This window comes from Gadus macrocephalus, chromosome 5, assembly GCF_031168955.1.
Source record: "Gadus macrocephalus chromosome 5, ASM3116895v1".
Classification (NCBI taxonomy): domain Eukaryota; kingdom Metazoa; phylum Chordata; class Actinopteri; order Gadiformes; family Gadidae; genus Gadus; species Gadus macrocephalus.
The window spans coordinates 19,487,007-19,506,669 of NC_082386.1; the positions used below are offsets into that span (position 1 = coordinate 19,487,007).

Genomic DNA, 19,663 nt, shown 5'->3' on the forward strand with positions numbered 1-19,663 from the left:
CCATTGGCCAAATTGACATTTATTTGAAAGAAATGAAATTAGTTGTTTGTGGGGTTTGAGTTGCACCAAATGTATGATTCCCGTTCAAATGCAGCGTTCTACTTGAATGTTAAACCCATCACAATCAACAGTTAAAGGCCTTTGTATTAGTTCGATACGGCATAGTTCCTATAGTTGACCCGGGACACATAAGGTACAGCAGGAGTCCAGAGAGAAGGTCCCCCATGGGGACAGGGTGCTGGGGGAGTGGGGTCTTGTCGGACCCTCACTGGCTGCTATATTTAGCCGCCCCGAGACTTGGCTGGCCCCGGTATGGTCGGCTGGTATGGCTGGCCCGTCTCCTGTGTCACTCTGGCCGGCTGTGAGGAGGTGTACACAGGGTGTAGCTACTCACCATTAACAACAAGACTCCGCTGGGCTCTGGCATTGGTTCGGAGCGGCTTGAGGACAGACGGAGGTCGAAAACGCGTCTGATCAACCTCCGTCGGGACGGGCGACGTTGACTTCAGTTGAACGTGAGTCGTTTGAGTTGTGAGCAGCATGAGGTGTCTTTGGTGGAAACTGGCTTCAAAACAGGGAGGTTGTGTCTGCAGTGAAATGAAGCATCTGGGACGAATCGGACCAATGAGGTTAAAACAACAACAAAGACACAATAACTAAGTTACTATCTCTCCGACTTTCTATCTGGAATTTGAATGCGCTTTGTACTTGTTCTGAATTCCGAATCATTCTTGGTGGTACATAAAACCTCTGTTCAGAGGTTTTATGTAAAGTCTTATTCAAGTCTGCTATTCTGGCTCTCCTCATAATAGGAACTCCGCTGAACTGATTTAACACTGCAGAGGCTGCCGCACACACGTGCTGTTTCTGAGGGCTATTTTGGTATCTGACAGGTTCACCGACTTACACCCACACACACAAACATGTCCACATACACACATGTATGCACATACATGTACACATACACACGCACAGACACACAAACACATACACATATACTGTACACCACATATATGTACACATACACACAACGATACACTCACTCACTCACTCACACACACACACACACACACACACACACACACACACACACACACACACACACACACACACACACACACTGACACACACACACACACACTGACACACACAGCAGAGAATCTGACGCGACCTTTGTAAATCCAGATTTAGAGATGGGTGGGTGGTGAGGGGGGGGGGGGGGGGGGGGTTTGGGGAGAGAGTTAGTGCCTTGCTCTAGAGCAGTGGTTCTGAACTGGAACAATGCCTTCATGTTCTGTTGAAAACATGGAGCGAACAACATGCTGCCCCATTTGGGGTTAAACACAATGAGCCATTGAAACATGAATTAGCATTGAAGCATTGGTTAAGTCATGGGCTTCTTTCTAAAGAAGATGCCCCTCTCATAATGCCCTCACAGCCCACTGATGATCAGTTGCGGCCACTGGTTCACCCAGCAAGCCAATCAGGTGACCCGGCTAGTAATAAGGTGACCTGGGGCTAGCCAATCAGGTGAGCCGTCCAACTAATCAGGTGGCCCGGGGCTAGCCAATCAGGTGAGCCGTCCAACTAATCAGGTGGCCCGGGGCTAGCCAATCAGGTCACCCAGCCAGCCAATCATGTAACGAACCAGGCAATCAGGTGTCCTGGCCAGCCAATCAGCTGACCGAGTCCAAACAATCAGGTGACCTGGCCAGATAATAAGGTGACCGAGCCAGCCACACTAGTCGGACCAGTCCTGAATCAGGAAGCCCGCATCAAAGTTGTTAAATAAATATTTAAATGCACGGAACTATGCATCACATCGTTTTGTTAGGGTTTCGGTTGGACATTATAATCACGTTTTGACTTAACATGAACAGGGTTCAAACATTGTGCGAATGTTGTTTAAATGAAACAACAAAAGTTTCCCAGACCCACAGAATACTGTAGAGCAGGGGTGTCAGACTCACCTTCACCCCGGGCCACCTCAGCATTAAGGATGCCCTCAAAGGACAGGTTGTAACTGTAAGACTATATAAATGTAACTATTCCTTAACATATTGCTAAATTACTGTCTCTGCATTTTATTATTATGTATAAATAGTGTACAAATATTGTACATGTAATTACATACATTTAAAATATATGTAAGAACATTGCTCTTTAAGACATTATGGTGTTAACAACTTAACATTATAATAACATTAACAATGTTATTAGAACATTGTTATACCTTCGTTATAACATTGATAACCGTGTCTGCTATGGTGTTTCTTGTTATGTTGCTATGGTGACAAACTGGCATTTTGAAAAGCCTGTATCTGGTTGGGGCACACCTGCTCACATACCTTTAGCATGCACTGCTTCAGAAATGAATACTCGGCAGCTCTGGGATTTCTTCAGCCACAATGAAGATAGCTTTCACTGGTGCAGCATTTTGGGCTGTAGCTTTTGTCAATATATTCTGCTGTGATAGCAGTCCGCTTTTAATTCTTGGACAATCTTTATTGTTATTTTATGGAGGCGACATTTAGCATACTTGCCTCAGTGTTTGGTGTTCTTTACCACCTACACTGCCTCATAGACCAGAAGACATATGATACTGGGTTTTCTTCTTGAAGCAAACACATGTATTCGCTTTCCCATCTTTTATTAAATTGCCTTCCCTCTGCATACATTTTTGTGTTATGGACATTTTGGGATTATTTGTAGATCTTATCAACTCTATCATTTGTAAGTAAGGTATGCTGCTGTTACCACACCTCGTTCTCTCACTGCTGAGCTGACCAGTTTATCTGGCTCATCACCCCTCTTCCTCGTACCGATGACGGAGTGTAAACCTATGTGAGAGCTCTGGAAGTGATATTGGACGGGCCAGGTGAACTTATGGTGGTTGCGGGCGTTGGTGGGCAGGTTGGTGTCACTGAACCTGTTGAATGGTCCTCAGCCAACATTCTGTGCTGGGGTGTTGGGGCCTCCTAAAGAGGGCCTCAGCCACCCCCCCCCCCTCCCCCCCCCCCTCCCCCCCGCTCCAGTGGACCTGGCCGCCTTGACCTCTGACCCCCCTCCGGTCGACCCATCCAGCAGCTCGGTTGAGATTTTGCCTTCTTATTGGTCACCGCACTTATGTTCAGATGGTTACGTGTAGGTTGCCTAGGTTACTGAAGGGCAGCTGTAGGTTTCCAAGGTTACCTGAAGGGTACCTGTAGGTTGTCTAGGTTACCTGAAGGTAGCCTGGAGGTTAACTGGAGGTTGCCTAGGTTGCTTGAAGGTTGTCTAGGTTACATGAAGTGTACCTGTAGGTTCTCATGGTTACCTGAAGGTTGTCTAGGTTACCTGAAGGTTACCTGAAATTTGCCTAGGTTACCTGAAGGGGACCTGTATGTTGTCTAGGTTATCTGAAGGTAACCTGTAGGTTAACTGGAGGTTGCCTAGGTTACTTGAAGGTCACCTAGGATACCTGAAGGTTAACTGAAGGTTGTCAAGGTTACCTGAAGGTTGTCTAGGTTACCTGAAGATTGACAAGGTTACTTGAAGGTCACCTGTAGGTTGTCAAGGTTACCTGAAGGTTGTCTAGGTAGCCTCCAGGGCACCTGTAGGTTGTCTAGGTTACCTGAAGGTTGTCTAAGTTACCTCAAGGGTACCTGAAGGTTGCCTAGGTTACCTGAAGGGTTACAAGTTGGTTGTTAAGGTTACCTGAATGTTATCTGCAGGTTGTCTCGGTTACCTGAAGGGTACCGGTAGGTTGTCTAGGTTACCTGAAGGTAACGTGTAGGTTAACTGGAGGTACTTGAGGGTTGCCTAGGTTACCTGAAGTGTACCTGTAGGTTTTCTAGGTTACATGAAGTCAACATTTTGGTTGCCAAGATTACCTGTAGGTTACCTGTAGGTTGCCTAGGCTAACTGTTGGTTGTCTTGGTTACCTGTAGGTTTCCTAGGTTACTTGTATGCTTCCTCGTACCGCTGACCGCGTGTGTGGGTGTGGATGTTGTCGGACAGGTTGGTCCCACTGAACGTGTTGAATGGGCCTCGGCCAACAGCCAAGGCCCATTCCGGTTTCACCGCTGAATGGACTTGTGTGTGTCAGCTAAATATGTAAGGGATAATGTAAAGAACACGGTCATTATAATAAGCCCAGACAGGGCGAACCGGAAGGGGATGCTTCGCCCTGAAGTAGCTTATTTTCGATAATGACCGGTGATGTTCTATACATTTTCCTGCTTATTACACGAATACTTTCCAAAACGAAAAAATAACTTCACACGGTGTGTCTTTTTACAATTACCATTCGTAGTGATGATCAGCAGAGAAATAGTCTGCCGAATACGCTGGGGTTGATAAGTTACCTGACTACTTGTGGAGTGGTACCAAAGACGTGAATCAGAGCCAAAAAATTCACTCCCCTTGACAGCAGTCATTATATGCTTAGCAACGGTCAATTATCAAAAAATAATTCACCGCCATAAGTCGGGAAATCCCATGCAAGTGAATGGAGCATTCCACAGCATTGAGAAGAGCTGTGTAATAAATGTTATTTATTCTACTTAATTTAAGAATGCTTGATTCTGATTGGCGGCTTTGCGGCCAAATTTGATTGGCTGTAGCGGCCAAACGGTTTTGAACATCTTTCATGTTTTTATATCAAGCATAGCCTGAAGATCATGTGCGACAAGTTTCGAGATGATTGGACAAAATGTGTGATAGGAGTAGCATTTTGAAGGTTTTTGACATAAACCAAGATGGCAGAATCCATCATCGGCTTGGTTCAAGGAATCCAATGATACCTGGTTTGTGAATATTGGAGCGCGTCGATTTCTGACGAACGGTCAGTGGCTTTGGCTTCAGTTTCTGACGCAAAAGGGTACCCTTGCGCTTCTTTTTTCGACGCATGGGGTTTTCAACTCCTTACAATGTAACAACTTCACGGGGGAGCCGATGGCTGCACATAGAGACGCTATGAGCATTCATCCCATTGGCTAACGGAGGACTTTGCGCTTCTTTTTTCGACGCAGGGGGTTTTCCACTCATTACAATGTAATCCCTCCACGGCAATATATGAAGCTATGAGCATTCATCCCATTGGCTAACGGAAGAGCCGATGGCTGCATATAGAGACGCTATGAGCATTCATCCCATTGGCTAACGCAGGACCATGTGCTTCTTTTTTCGACGCAGGGGGTTTTCCACTCTTTGCAATGTAATCACTCCACGGCAATGCATGAAGCTATGAGCATTCATTCATCCCATTGGCTAACGGAAGACCCGATGTCTGCACATTAACGGCGATTTTACAGTGAAATCTGTGACATTCCTCAACACAACTACACCAACGTGTCCTTGTTAATTACAAAACATGTATGGGTTAAGTTTATGGGCATCAGTTGTCCTGTTTTGTGTTTTGATTGAGAGAAACAATCGTTTTTTTGATCAGTGTTGGGTAGAGGTCGTTGCTATAGAGGCCACGTCCGTGCGCTTTTTTTGACAACTGACAGAGCAACCCTTTCTCATCAAAATTACGTTCCCAGAGAACTATTCGGCATTCTCAATTACGTTTGTCTAAAAAACGTATTTTGTCCGTGATTACGTTTTATTGAACATATTGTAATGACCTCGCCGGTGACATAACGATGTCGAGTCATTAGTAATTGAAGGAACTTTTAATGAACCAAAACCAGGTCACTGAAACCCGTAACCAACGGCAGAAATCCCACCCAAAACAAACCCCGGTTACCCCGGCAACCCCCAACACGGTCTCACTCATGTGCAGGCCCCCACCCTCGTGTTCTTCCAAGGCCCTCCCCCAGCTGACCTAATGATTCGCCCCCACACTGATTGACAAGAAGAACATTACAATGCATGCACACAGAACAACTGGCATAACGGACAACGAAATACAATGCAACACATAACACACAAACTATTTAACTGTCCCAGGGTCAGATTTTTCCATGCTACACAACGAAATGTAAACCCATGCAAATAAAGACTTCATGGTCATAATAATTTAAATATCATTAAGCTACTACTGAGTGTGTAGGGAGGCATTCTATTTTTTCAACGGGGCTGAATCCAGTCACTTGACCGTTATGGTTGCTATGGTGGTTGCTATCGACCGCCCCCTCTAATACTCGTGGCTCTAAAAACCACGCGGCAAAGGAGCTGCCGTCAATTGGGTTGTTTTTGTCGTAAACTAGGGCCCGATGGTTGAAAAATAGACAGACCCGAGGGCAGGCCCGATGGTTGAAAAATAGACAGACCCGAGGGCAGGCCCCCCCTTCCTGCCCTCGGGCTCCGACCAGGCCAAGTTTCGGTGCGGAGGTCCCAGTTAGGCCCTAGAATATGGTATTAAAATTTCAGGGCGGTAGAACCTTCCTATCTCAAAAACTGTTTTTCCACCACATTCTGAACCATTAGGTCTTGCAGGCACTTCTGAGGGGCTTTGTCCAAATGACACTCCATTTGGGAAAACTTTTTTTCTCTAAGGGCTAGAACTCCAAATCTCGGATATGTCGTTCATGGGGCCCCGGGAAATGTGTGTAAATATTTTAGCATCCCTAGCTATCTCAAAAAGGTCGGCAAAGGGGCGTGACCTCCAACAGTACAGTAAATGTACATAAGACAGAGGTTGGTTTCTAGTCCCCATTTTTTGTGGGATGGAGGTGTACATTTGTGGCTAAAGGTGTGTAGACACAGCGGGCCTGTGGCCACGTTTTTGAAGTCGGGGGTCAAAAGGTCAAAAATAGCCGGAACCACGCCGCTTATGAGATAACAAAAAGTTAATGTGCGTTTCTCTCATAACTTTTTGTCATTATTAAAGAGAGGCCTGATTCTCAGATATGCATGTTGGATGGCTAGGGTGTAGGTCTGGGAAGAACTTCAGGCCAAAATCTTGCAAGCGAGCCGCTGGGTGAGTTGCAACGAGATGGAGCACTTGCCGAGTCATTTCCTGTAGTGCTGGAGCCACAGGTTGAAGCGTATGCGTCCTTTGAGACCCCCTTTGATATATAAGAGACCCCAAGGTACAGTTTACTTAAATGTTGTCGACTCAGTCACCTATTGCATCACTTCCTTTAGGGCTTCGACCTCCTAATTGATCATTGTAGTAGGCTATAATTGAATGCCCTCTTTCATATATATATGATACCTCCACCACTGGGACGTGGCAACAATTCTCCAAATCCATATGGGGAGGGGGGGATGCTTGTGGACAATAGGGGTTTACCCTAGACATAAATAGGAAGTAAAATCAGGAGAAGGAATGACCTCTCACAAATATTTATTTAATAAATTGTTTCAAATAACCCTCCCTCGTTAAATCAATGAGCTTGGTGTTTTGCTTTCAAAAATTAGTTATAGAAGAAGTCTAAACTGCTGAAAATAAACACATCCAAGCTGCCTTTTAAGGATACCTTGGAATATCTGTCTATTTTCAACCATCGGACCCTAGTTTACGACAAAAACAACCCAATTTACGGCAGCTCCTTTGCCGCATTGTTTTTAGAGCCACGAGTATTAGAGGGGGCGATCGATAGCAACCACCATAGCAACCATGACGGTCAAGTGACTGGATTCAGCCCCGTTGAAAAAAATAGAATACCTCCCTACAAACTCAGTAGTAGCTTAATGATATTTAAATTATTATGACCATGAAGTCTTTATTTGCATGGGTTTACATTTCGTTGTGTAGCATGGACAAATCAGAGAAACACTCCCATTCAGAATACATAATGAATGATGAATGATATTGCATGAATTTATTCTTTATTCTGCCATAGTAACACGGTAAATAAATGGCAAAAATAGGCTGAGAACGAATTCGTATTTACGATATTGTAGCGACTCTGGGACAGTTAAATAGTTTGTGTGTTATGTGTTGCATTGTATTTCGTTGTCCGTTATGCCAGTTGTTCTGTGTGCATGTATTGCAATGTTCTTCTTGTCAATCAGTGTGGGGGCGAATCATTAGGTCAGCTGGGGGAGGGCCTTGGAAGAACACGAGGGTGGGGGCCTGCACGTGAGTGAGACCGTGTTGGGGGTTGCCGGGGTAACCGGGGTTTGTTTTGGGTGGGATTTCTGCCGTTGTTTACGGGTTTCAGTGACCTGGTTTTGGTTCATTAAAAGTTCCTTCAATTACTAATGACTCGACATCGTTATGTCACCGGCGAGGTCATTACAATATGTTCAATAAAACATAATCACGGACAAAATACGTTTTTTAGACAAACGTAATTGAGAATGCCGAATAGTTCTCTGGGAACGTAATTTTGATGAGAAAGGGTTGCTCTGTCAGTTGTCAAAAAAAGCGCACGGACGTGGCCTCTATAGCAACGACCTCTACCCAACACTGATCAAAAAAACGATTGTTTCTCTCAATCAAAACACAAAACAGGACAACTGATGCCCATAAACTTAACCCATACATGTTTTGTAATTAACAAGGACACGTTGGTGTAGTTGTGTTGAGGAATGTCACAGATTTCACTGTAAAATCGCCGTTAATGTGCAGACATCGGGTCTTCCGTTAGCCAATGGGATGAATGAATGCTCATAGCTTCATACATTGCCGTGGAGTGATTACATTGCAATGAGTGGAAAAACCCCTGCGTCGAAAAAAGAAGCACATGGTCCTGCGTTAGCCAATGGGATGAATGCTCATAGCGTCTCTATGTGCAGCCATCGGCTCTTCGGTTAGCCAATGGTATGAATGCTCATAGCTTCATATATTGCCGTGGAGGGATTACATTGTAATGAGTGGAAAACCCCCTGCGTCGAAAAAAGAAGCGCAAGGTCCTCCGTTAGCCAATGGGATGAATGCTCATAGCGTTTCTATGTGCAGCCATCGACTCCCCCGTGAAGTTGTTACATTGTAAGGAGTTGAAAACCCCATGCGTCGAAAAAAGAAGCGCAAGGGTACCCTTTTGCGTCAGAAACTGAAGCCAAAGTCACTGACCGTTCGTCAGAAATCGACGCGCTCGGAGTGAGAATGTGTTGTATAAACATGAATGCATGTGCAACTTTGACCTGTTGGTGGCGCTAGAGTTCTTGGGCTAGCGACCTGAAATTGGCTTGTTGGGCTAATGGGGCTGTCCTGAACCAGTGTGCCAAATTTTACATCTTTGCACCAAGGCATTCTATGGGCTGGCATAGACTCCCATGTTAGGTAAATGATAATAATAATAATAATAGGAATTCATACAAAAACAATAGCTGGTCTCGCAACTTTGTTGCTTGACATCCAATTATGTCCCAGGCGGCCCCTCTTACATATGTGTGTATGTGTGTGTTTGGAAGAGAGAAGTTGGGGTTTGAATACCTGACACAGCCAGGGTGTGTCAGCCGGAGTTTCAGGTCGAGTAGAGTGAGTCAGAGAACACTGCCTTTATAAGCATCTTCAGAGAGAGAAATTAAACAGAGAGCAGGAGAACAGTCAAGGTGAGCTCCTCAAATATTCAGATGTTTGGACTTGTTTTGCTTTGATAATAATTTCATAATTATTCATATCATCTTTACATATTACATATCATCAGATCTTATGTAATTCCTATTCTTAATGTACGAGTTGATCAGGACCTAAACACACTTTTTATCTAAAGGTTGAAAAGAAAAGAAGACAACTGGTCCCGTCTGGAGATCAGAAAGCAAAGGAAAGAAAGACAGAAAGTCTCCTACGTTCTAACGAGCCCAGCTGACACATCGCTCCGACATGTCTGCGAACAAGCCGAGAGAGGATCTGAAAAAGCCGAAAATCTTTGATTATAAGAAGGTTCCAGCTCAGAAAGGTGCCAGGCATCAGTACAGGTTCGAGAGCACCAGAGCTGTTTCGGAGGTATTGTGGGCAGAAAAAGAAGAAAAGGTCTACAAGTTCCTGCTGTTCCACACTGACAACATTGTGGGCTGGACCATGGCTCTGTTTCCGACAGTCGCCAAATATCAAATACGATATTCAATATACAGCAATGGCACCATCATGATCCATTGCTTGATACCTGAGAAGGTAAAAGGAGAAAAAACAGTGATCGAACCTCAAGAATTGCAGGCGTTCATAGATAATTTTGAAAAAATTAAAAAGGAAGCAGAAAAATACCAAAGTAGAATAGAGGAGTGTAGTGATAAGGTGAGTGATAAGAAGGTTGAGGAAAAGCCAAAGGACCAAAGTGGTGGATATTATTCACCGACACTCAAAAGAGAACCAACAGAACAAAATGAACTAACAGAACCAACAGAATGCTGTTTCTGCCTCAGCAAACTAGATTGAGCTGTTGACAGGGAGATTAATAGACATCATACATGCAGGGGAAGCCATGGAACATATCTATCCCGGTTAGAGAAGTCAAGTTCAAGAAGTCAGATAGGTTAACCAAAGTCAAATTCCTTGTTTGTTACGCAAACCTGGCCAATAAAGCTGAATCTGAATCTGAATCTGACAGGGTGAATTAAGGGGAAGCCATGGAACATATCTAAACAGGTGACAGGATGAATCAAGGGGAAGACAGGAATATATCCATACAGTTGACAGGGTGAATGAAGACAGGATCGTATCAATGCAGGCGGCAGGGTGAATGGAGGGGAAGACAGGATCATAGTATACAGGTGACACGGTGAATGAAGACAGGAACATAGTACGAAAGTGACAGGGTGAATGAAGACAGGATCCTAGTATACAGGTGACAGGGTGAATGAGGGGTACTACATCAGTAGATCATGTTTGTACCTTGTGCTGTGGTCCTATCGTTGGTTTTATGCTCAGCTATGATTATTCAGAAGACATGTTATATTCTAATATTATTCGTAATAAATATGACCTCTATGTATCATGTCTGGACTCCCATCTTTGTTCTGATTCCTGAGGGTGGTCGCAGCACAGGTGACAGGGTGAATGAAGAAAGGAACATAGTATACAGGTGACAGGGTGAATGAAGACAGAAACATAGCATACAGGTGACAGGGTGAATGAAGACAGAAACATAGCATACAGGTGACAGGGTGAATGAAGACAGAAACATAGCATACAGGTGACAGAGTGAATAAAGACTCAGTAAGGGACTGCATCTGCTTCATGCTGTTCTATGTGCTGTGTCAGCTGACCTGCTGCTGGGTCACATGACTGTGAGAGACGTGTCGGGCGTAACCAGCGCCTGGTGCTGCGGGGGCGTTCCTGGGAACTCTTTCAAACGTCCTGAATGGTTCCCCGTTTACTCTGATTCATGTCCCGGGGCGAGGTGGAGCAGGTTGAAGCACGGCCCAGCTGAGGCTGCCACAGTGCCCTTGGGCCAGGGCGCTGGGTGTTAACATTGAGTTAGACTGCGTTGATGGATTACTGACACAGGTTTCCATTTATTATTGCATCTACATTTCTCTTGTGTGTATAGACCTATGTTCTTTATAACATATCTGATCCTTATTGCTTTCAATTAGTTACTGCTTTTGCACCCAAAATGTCCTGTCTGGGATCAATAAATGATAATCGTATCTATCAATATCTATCTTCTCTGACGATATCTCTCTTATCTCTGGATATCTTTCCTATTGTCGATATCTCTCTTATCTATCGATACCTCTCTTATCTTGCAGATGCGCACACACAGTCAAACACCCTGTATGTATGACACCTTGACTTTAATGGTACATTCAAAACGGGATATTCATGGGACAGGAGAAAGGTTCTGGGTTCAAACCCCAACTTCAGCAGCCTACCTGTAGGCACCCAAGGGCAGGGGCCCCCCATCACCCCTACCTGCCCCTTAATGACCTGTCTCTGAACTGTCTAACCCCTACCTGCTCCATAATGACCTGTCTCTGTACTGTCTAACCCCTACCTGCTCCTTAATGACCTGTCTCTGTACTGTCTAACCCCTACCTGCTCCTTAATGACCTGTCTCTGTACTGTCTAACCCCTACCTGCTCCTTAATGACCCGTCTCTGTACTGTCTAACCCCCACCTGCTCCTTAATGACCCGTCTCTGTACTGTCCAACCCCTACCTGCTCCTTAATGACCTGTCTCTGTACTGTCTAACCCCTACCTGCTCCTTAATGACCTGTCTCTGTACTGTCTAACCCCTACCGGCTCCTTAATGACCCGTCTCTGTACTGTCTAACCCCTACCTGCTCCTTAATGACCTGTCTCTGTACTGTCTAACCCCTACCTGCTCCTTAATGACCTGTCTATGTACTGTCTATCCCCTACCTGCTCCCTAATGACCTGTCTCTGTACTGTCTAACCCCTACCTGCTCCTTAATGACCTGTCTCTGTACTGTCTAACCCCTACCTGCTCCTTAATGACCTGTCTCTGTACTGTCTAACCCCTACCTGCTCCTTAATGACCTGTCTCTGTACTGTCTAACCCCTACCTGCTCTTTAATGACCAGCTGCTGGTGGTGCTCTAACGTTCTGTGTTCTGCGTTGTCTCCGCAGCGAGGGGTGGCGGGGGGCCATGCTGTCCGGATCCTGCTGCTGAGATAGCATGGCGTCGGAGCGCAGCCGCAGAGATGGAGAGCTGTCCAGGGGCTCCATCCCTCTGGACATCGACGACGTGCAGCTCCTTCTGCAGGGTGAGAACCCAACCTTTAACCTTTAACCTTTAACCTCAGCTGTGGTTTACTCGGATCTGCATTTTTTTTTTTTTTTCATGTGATCATCCGTTGTCATAGCGAGCGTGACGCCAGCATCACGGTGTCATTCTTTATTCAGATCTTTCTTTCTTTACTCAGATCCCCATTAGCTTCCCCGGCTTTGGTTCCTATTCTTCCTGGGGTCCACATAAAATAAATAACAATACACAGACATATAAACATACATACAGTACAAAAACCTATCTACATCACAAAAGTCAGAAACACTGTATATACAACACTTCAATACGTTGTACAAACATCATTAACCTATCAGTAAAAAGAGTGAGTTTTAAAGCTGACAATATGCAATACATGATAGTTTTTTAAGTTTATAAGTTCAGCAAGCGTCAGATCTATTTTTACTATGTGAATGCTGGCCTTCCGCCAGATTCAGCTGCAGGTGTGTCGGATGTGTTCATGTTCAGGCCCTTTGCTTCTGGTCGGACGGTAAGGGCTTCATTCTTGTTGGTTACCGCGGTGATAGTCCAGATACGACACAGGATACACTGTTTTTATCCCCAGGGGGGATGCTTGGTTGGTCACCTCTCACAAATCCATGCAACCTCACAGGGAGTGACATCACATTGTTCGTTCCAGGGGCGGTTCTAGGTTCTGACTTTTGGTGGGGCTCAACCCCAGGAAGCCACAGGGGTATATGAAGTATATAAAGCCCTGTCCAAGATTTTTTTATTCCACAACCTTTATATCTATCTTAGTTGCTATGCTGTTGTATGTCTAAGCCAATAGCTGGTAGTGTCAGCTAAATAATGCAGTTCTGAACCACTAAAGTGATGAAAGACTGTTTGGATGAAGGAATAATCAATGGATGTGAACTGTAATAACAAATTTGAGGTATATTAAAAATGACCATATTTTCCTGAATATGTTACTGAAACACATTGGTACAACATGTACTAGATTAATAATATGAGAAACTTACCACTATTTCGGGAGCACTAAATTATGTCGCCTCAGTTTCATGGACCCATACAATTTTATAAATTGTATCAACATACATTTTTATAAAACTTGTGATGCAAAAAGATCAACAAGAACAACATGTACTAGCCTAATACAGAACACTATTTCGGGAGCACTAAACTATGTTGTCTCACTTTCAGGGACCCATACGTTTTTATAAAACTTCTGATGCAAAAAAATCTTGTTAACCCTAATTTTCTGTAAAAAAAAAATGCTGGCATTATTTTATCAGCTGAGGGCGTTTTCAGTGCCATAACAACGTGAGCTAATCAACAAGTAAAACATGTTCTAGACCAGTGATTCTCAATTATTTCTCAATTAGTCATTCCCTCCCAGACACTAAGTCCCGTCTGCCGCTCGCGCCCCCCCCCCCCCCCCCCCCCCTTACACCTTTAATCAGCTGAGGGCGTTTCCATGAGTCTCATAGTATTAGAACATGTTGTACATGTTGATTAGCTGACGTTGTTATGGCAATGAATACGCCCTCAGCTGGAAAATAATGCCAGCTTTTTTCAACTGAAAATAAGCACCCATGTCATCTTTTTCTGCTCCTTGCACCTTATCATGCTTATCATGCTACGCAGAATTACAAGCCTCTGCCGACTATAACATGACGCAATTCAAGAAGAGGCATAGATAGAATTGCTTTGTGGTCAACTGTCATTTAATTGACAGATTAAGTCAAGGTTTTAAAATTAATATTATTATTATTACCTGGTCATGTTATAACACAGCTGGAAATCGTGGATTTTCTGATAAAGCCTAGATAGCCTTTTTGACAGAAAAAACAGCAGCATACCCAAAAAAGATGTTGCTTCGCCACTGGTTCGTTCCAAGGGGGCATAATCATTGCTGAGTCCACAACAAATGTAAGCAATGCGGTGTGTGGTTTAAGGGGATTTCTGGACTCCATTAAACACAAACCGTAGTTTGCTACTCTAGCCAGCAGGGGGAACCGTAGTTACATCCTACGGAGACGGAGACGTCTTCAAGTCCCTGTTAAAGAGTCAGTGAACTTGAGCTTAGGCTTTGTAGAGAATGTGGATTTCCATATTTGAATAAACAACACACATTTAAACACAAAAACAGGATGCTTGTTTGATCTTGTTGAAACTAACATATTAGCCCAAATAAATAGTTTTTCGACCGACATACTTTGCCTTCTCCTGCTCTGTCTCTGACTCTCTTTGTACCTCTCTCTCTCTCTCTCTGTCTCTGTCTCTGTCTCTGTCTCAGTCTCAGTCTCTCTGTCTCAGTCTCTCTCTCTCTCTCTCTCTCTCTCTCTCTCTCTCTCTCTCTCTCTCTCTCTCTCTCTCTCTCTCTCTCTCTCTCTCTCTCTCTCTCTCTCTCTCTCATGAATCCTGCTTGCCTCCTTCAGTGGGTCTGGGGTTCCTCGTTGGCTGAAGGTCACGTCGTACGGTGGTGTTCCCCCCCTTGGAAGATCTGACATGTAGGATCCTGGTTGGATATGCAAAACACTGCGCTTCGGCCTCAGATATCTTGCGTATGTGTGCGTACATGCATGTTTGTGTGTGTGTCTGGTACATATGCAAGCATTGCACTTGCACGCACACACCTTTTTGGTAGACCAGGAGGAACTACCTGTTTTTTCTGCTCTTGTTGAAGCATGCCCACGACCCACTCTGATTGGGTGGGAGGCAGAGTCAGAGTCAGACGGCTCCGCCTCTTACTTCACCCTTCCCCCCTATTGGCTCTCAGGTGAAGACGGCCCATTCTGCGGTTGGACCAGATTCATTCACATAAATCAAATCCCATACATCTCCCATTTCACCGCTGGCGTTATGGTGAAGTGATGGTGGAATTATTTAAGTTTAGTTTGACCTGATGCCTTTACAGTCACTGTCCACTCCTTCAGTCCCTCTGTGGATTCAGCATCGTTCAACACACCATGGGTGAGAGAGATGCTTCATTATCTTCACTCCTGCCAACACATGCCTTCTCTTGAATTTAGTCCTGATGCGTAATCGGGGTTCCCTGCTGTCAGGCCATCGCATGGCGTCACTGATGCTGAATGCATTGTTACCTGCTGCAGTACGAAGGGAGGTTCAGGGTCTGTCTGGTGGCCGTTATGCAAACTGGTGCTGAACTGTGCAGAGTAGGACAGGTGTGTCTTCAGCGGCGATATGGTGTGTTTCTGTGTGGCGCCGCCAACCAGTGAGTCAGCAGAGGTTTTGGAAGCAGAGAGGAAGCCATGACCCAGGCTTAGACATGTTTTAATCTGTAGGCTAACGGTCAGAACAACTAGAGAACAGGCTATCATACCCTCAGCCCTGTTATTCATTCAATATAAGTTATATTAAGTTGTATTTCCACTGTTGAATGACTGATTTGATATTATTTGCACTAATTGGGTCATTTAGCAAACTCTTTAACCCAAAGTGACGAAAGGGTCAACTAGGAGGCTTACAGCTGTAGACATTGTGGATCAAACACATAACCTTGGAGTTGCAGGACCTGCAGAAGCTACCTGGTCAGGTGTGTTCCCCCTGGTAGACCTGCCTCAGTAGCTACCTGGGCAGGTGTGTTCCCCCTGGTAGACCTGCCTCAGTAGCTACCTGGGCAGGTGTGTTCCCCCTGGTAGACCTGCCTCAGTAGCTACCTGGGCAGGTGTGTTCCCCCAGGTAGACCTGCCTCAGTAGCTACCTGGTCAGGTGTGTTTCCCCCAGGTAGACCTGCCGTCAGGAGATTCCTGGTCCGAGGTAGACCTGCCCTTCAGAACCGCCTTTATATCTGGAGATTTAGAAAGCAAGGGTAAGAACTGTGGCTACAGAACTGTTGGACTGCAGGCGCCCTCTTCACAAGTTCCTCACTAATACAGTGTGACAGAACAGACAGTGAAGGCTGATGTTAAGGTTAGTGAACCTTATCAAGCAAGGAAGTACATGGATGGGCTCTTGCACAACACAATGCTGCCTGGCAAAATCATTGAGGGGATCTACAGTCCGACAAACCTCCCAGACGTGCTGGATCTAGTTGTCTCTCATTTTATTCAGCAGGACGCGTTTAGCTCACGAACATGGAAGAACTCTTTTTAAAGAGCAGATTGGTTACAGCTTGCCTAAAATAATTTGCCCTCTGGCTGAGATGGGAGGCACGCAATTGGCCACATCTCCAATTTCCACTTCCTGCTTAGGAGCCAATCGGCATGCATCCAATCGATTGTTGTTGTTGCTAATCGTTGTAGCCAGGGCTGCTTGGGACGGCTGGACCTGTGTGCCAGGACTGGTTTTAAGGGGACATATTATGCCTCCAGGTGTGAGGCTGATTAGCCGTTAGAAGCCGTTTTGAAAATGTGCAGCTTCTGACAGCACAGGTGGGCGTGTCCACCTAGATCTGTGCTGGATAGATCAGTCTACCAGCCGAACCCATTGGACTACAACAAACGTTGCTCATCGATCCGTCACACATCTAGGTGGACACGCCCACCTGGGATGTCAGCTGCAAAGGTGGACATTTTCAAAATGGCTCGTAACCGATAAACACACTCACACCTGGTGGTATAATATGTCCCCTTTAAGCTTTCAGAGTCCAGTAGGGACGAGAGGGCGGGGATGTATTAAGCTCCCGTCTATCCGCTAGTTGGAGCGTCTATATTGGTCTCGATACATCATGCTGAGCTCCATGAGGGCTATTAGAGGTGAAGGGAAGTGAAGCAGGGCGCCTGCTGTTGGATGAGCTGAGACGGTGGTCAGCTTCTAGCGCCTGGGTAACACCTCGCCCGCTCTGTCGACGCCCAGAGGAACGGACACACAGCAAGAAGGACGGCCGGCACCAAGGAAGGAAGTGAAGATGACATGAGAAGACAGACCGAAAAATAGACAGACAGACAGACAGACAGACAGACAGACAGACAGACAGACAGACAGACAGACAGACAGACAGACAGACAGACAGACAGACAGACAGACAGACAGACAGACAGACAGACAGACAGACAGACAGACAGACAGACAGACAGACAGACAGACAGACAGACAGACAGACAGACAGACAGACAGACAGACAGACAGACAGACAGACAGACAGACAGACAGACAGACAGACAGACAGACAGACAGACAGACAGACAGAAAGATAGGCATTAGGACAGAAGGATACAGAGATTCGGACAGACGGATAGACAGACAACTACAACTACTAGCTGACTTGAGAAGGGACAGTTTCAAACGTACTGGTTTCCATCGGCTTCATATCAGAGAAGGAGGTCTCCGACTGGACAATGAGAGTCAGTCTGCACTGTGCTGATGAGCTCAACGACTTTGTAGAGGTTTATAATGGTGAGTACTGGACCAGTACAACCTCAGTCTTCTACTGGTGGGCAGTGGGAGCTGCCCAGTACAACCACAGTCTTCTACTGGTGGGCAGTGGGAGCTGCCCAGTACAACCGCCAAATGCTGCTCCTGGCTTCTGCTATGGGTCAGCAGAGGGGATCAGATTTATTGACGTCTATTTTTACGTCTCTATTCAAGATAATCTTATATCATTTTATGTTCAGGACTGGAAGGTGTTGTGAAAGTGTCAAACATATGTGTATATATATATATATATACTTGATTGATCCTCAATAGAACATTTCAGGGTTCTAAATAGCTCCTTGTCATGACTTTTAGTTTAAAAAGTATTGAATTAAAATGTTGATTCTTTCCCCTCCTTTCCAAGTGGAACACGTACAGATGTAACTTAAAAAAAAAAAGCGTTTGGTTGATATTTGCTCTCTCCGGTCCACAGTGGAGCAGGTACAGATCCAGAAGAGGACCTTCACCAACTGGGTCAACGCCCAGCTGGCCAAGGTGAGATGTTGCTCTACATTGAAGCACTACCACATTCAAAACTGAGCCGTGAGGTTCCGATCGAGCTCCAGCTTTGTCTTAACATAGAGAAAATACATTTTCAGTTGGGATGCTATAAATGTTTTGCTTACTTCTGTTATTTTGACCAGACCCATCTCAAATTAAAATCATAAATACAGTACCGAGTGGTACAAGGATAAGCAATCGTAGAATAGTCATAGTATGGAATAGAGCAGACTGCATAGCCCTGAAGCTCCATATATCTGAGTTGTGTGGGTCGACCTTCTACAACTAACGGTTTACAGCTCCAGCATTCCATATTCCCGCCCAGGTAGCATTTAGAATGCATCCCCATTATGTTGCCATGGTTTCCCCAAAGATTCTAGAACGTTTCCCCACCCAAGAAACCAATATGGCCGCCACGGGCTGGTTGTTCCGTGTGCAGTCATGGAGCAGTGACTGATTGTTTACATTTTGAAGAAGGGCTCTTACTAAAATAAACTACTACTACTACTATTAGGAGCCTACAAGCCCTTAGCCTACAGGGGCCCTTACTAGGAGCCTACCAGGGCTTACTAGGAGCCTAACGGGCCTTCCTAGGAGTCTACCAGTGCCCTTACTAGGATCCTACCGGACCTTAGTAGGAGCCTAGAGGGCCTTCCTAGGAGCCTACAGGCCCTTACTAGGAGCCTACAGGGGCCTTACTAGGAGCCTACAGGGGCCTTCCCAGGAGGCTCAGAGAGTGAGTAAGTGAGAGACAAAGTGAGTGAGCGGCGTGTGTTGTGTGTTTTGGGGGTCATATAAATATAGTCTTGGAGAGCACGGTTCACAGATGGACGGCAACAGAGGGTAACTGGCACCTCCTCCACCAACACCACCTCCCCCCTTTCACACGCACCACCACCAAGCATGCCACCACCTCGGCTGCGATAGGCGGAGGTCAGTCACCAATCGGATTCCTATCATCCAATCAGAGCGAGGAGGGCCTAGTGTTGCGTGTGGAGGGGCGGGACATCCTGGAAGGATAGCCAATCAGGTTCAAAGTAAAGACGCCCGTGTCGTCAGGTTGTTGTGTGTGGGGTCCTGAAGGCCCATGTGATGGGTGTGGCGTCCGCTGGGCGTTGGGGCGGGGGTCCGGGGCCTGGTGGGCTCTCAACCAGCACAGAGTGACCTTTCACTATAACTCATTCATTCATCCGACTGAAAACGTTGGAGGGCATCTGGCATTGAGGATGCATTTCTGGCAACATTTTTAATC

At 45.6% G+C, this 19,663-nt stretch overlaps 1 protein-coding gene across 1 annotated transcript in view; it reads left to right on the forward strand.

Annotated features, from left to right (window-relative positions):
- Nucleotides 1-266: 266 nt before the first annotated feature.
- syne2b (spectrin repeat containing, nuclear envelope 2b) overlaps nt 267-19,663 on the forward strand; it is a 141,610-nt gene continuing 122,213 nt past the window's right edge. Inside the window, 3 exon segments of the mRNA XM_060052824.1 lie at nt 267-515; nt 12,414-12,550; nt 18,344-18,405. Coding sequence (XP_059908807.1) covers nt 12,463-12,550; nt 18,344-18,405 — 150 coding nt within the window. The 5' untranslated portion in view covers nt 267-515; nt 12,414-12,462.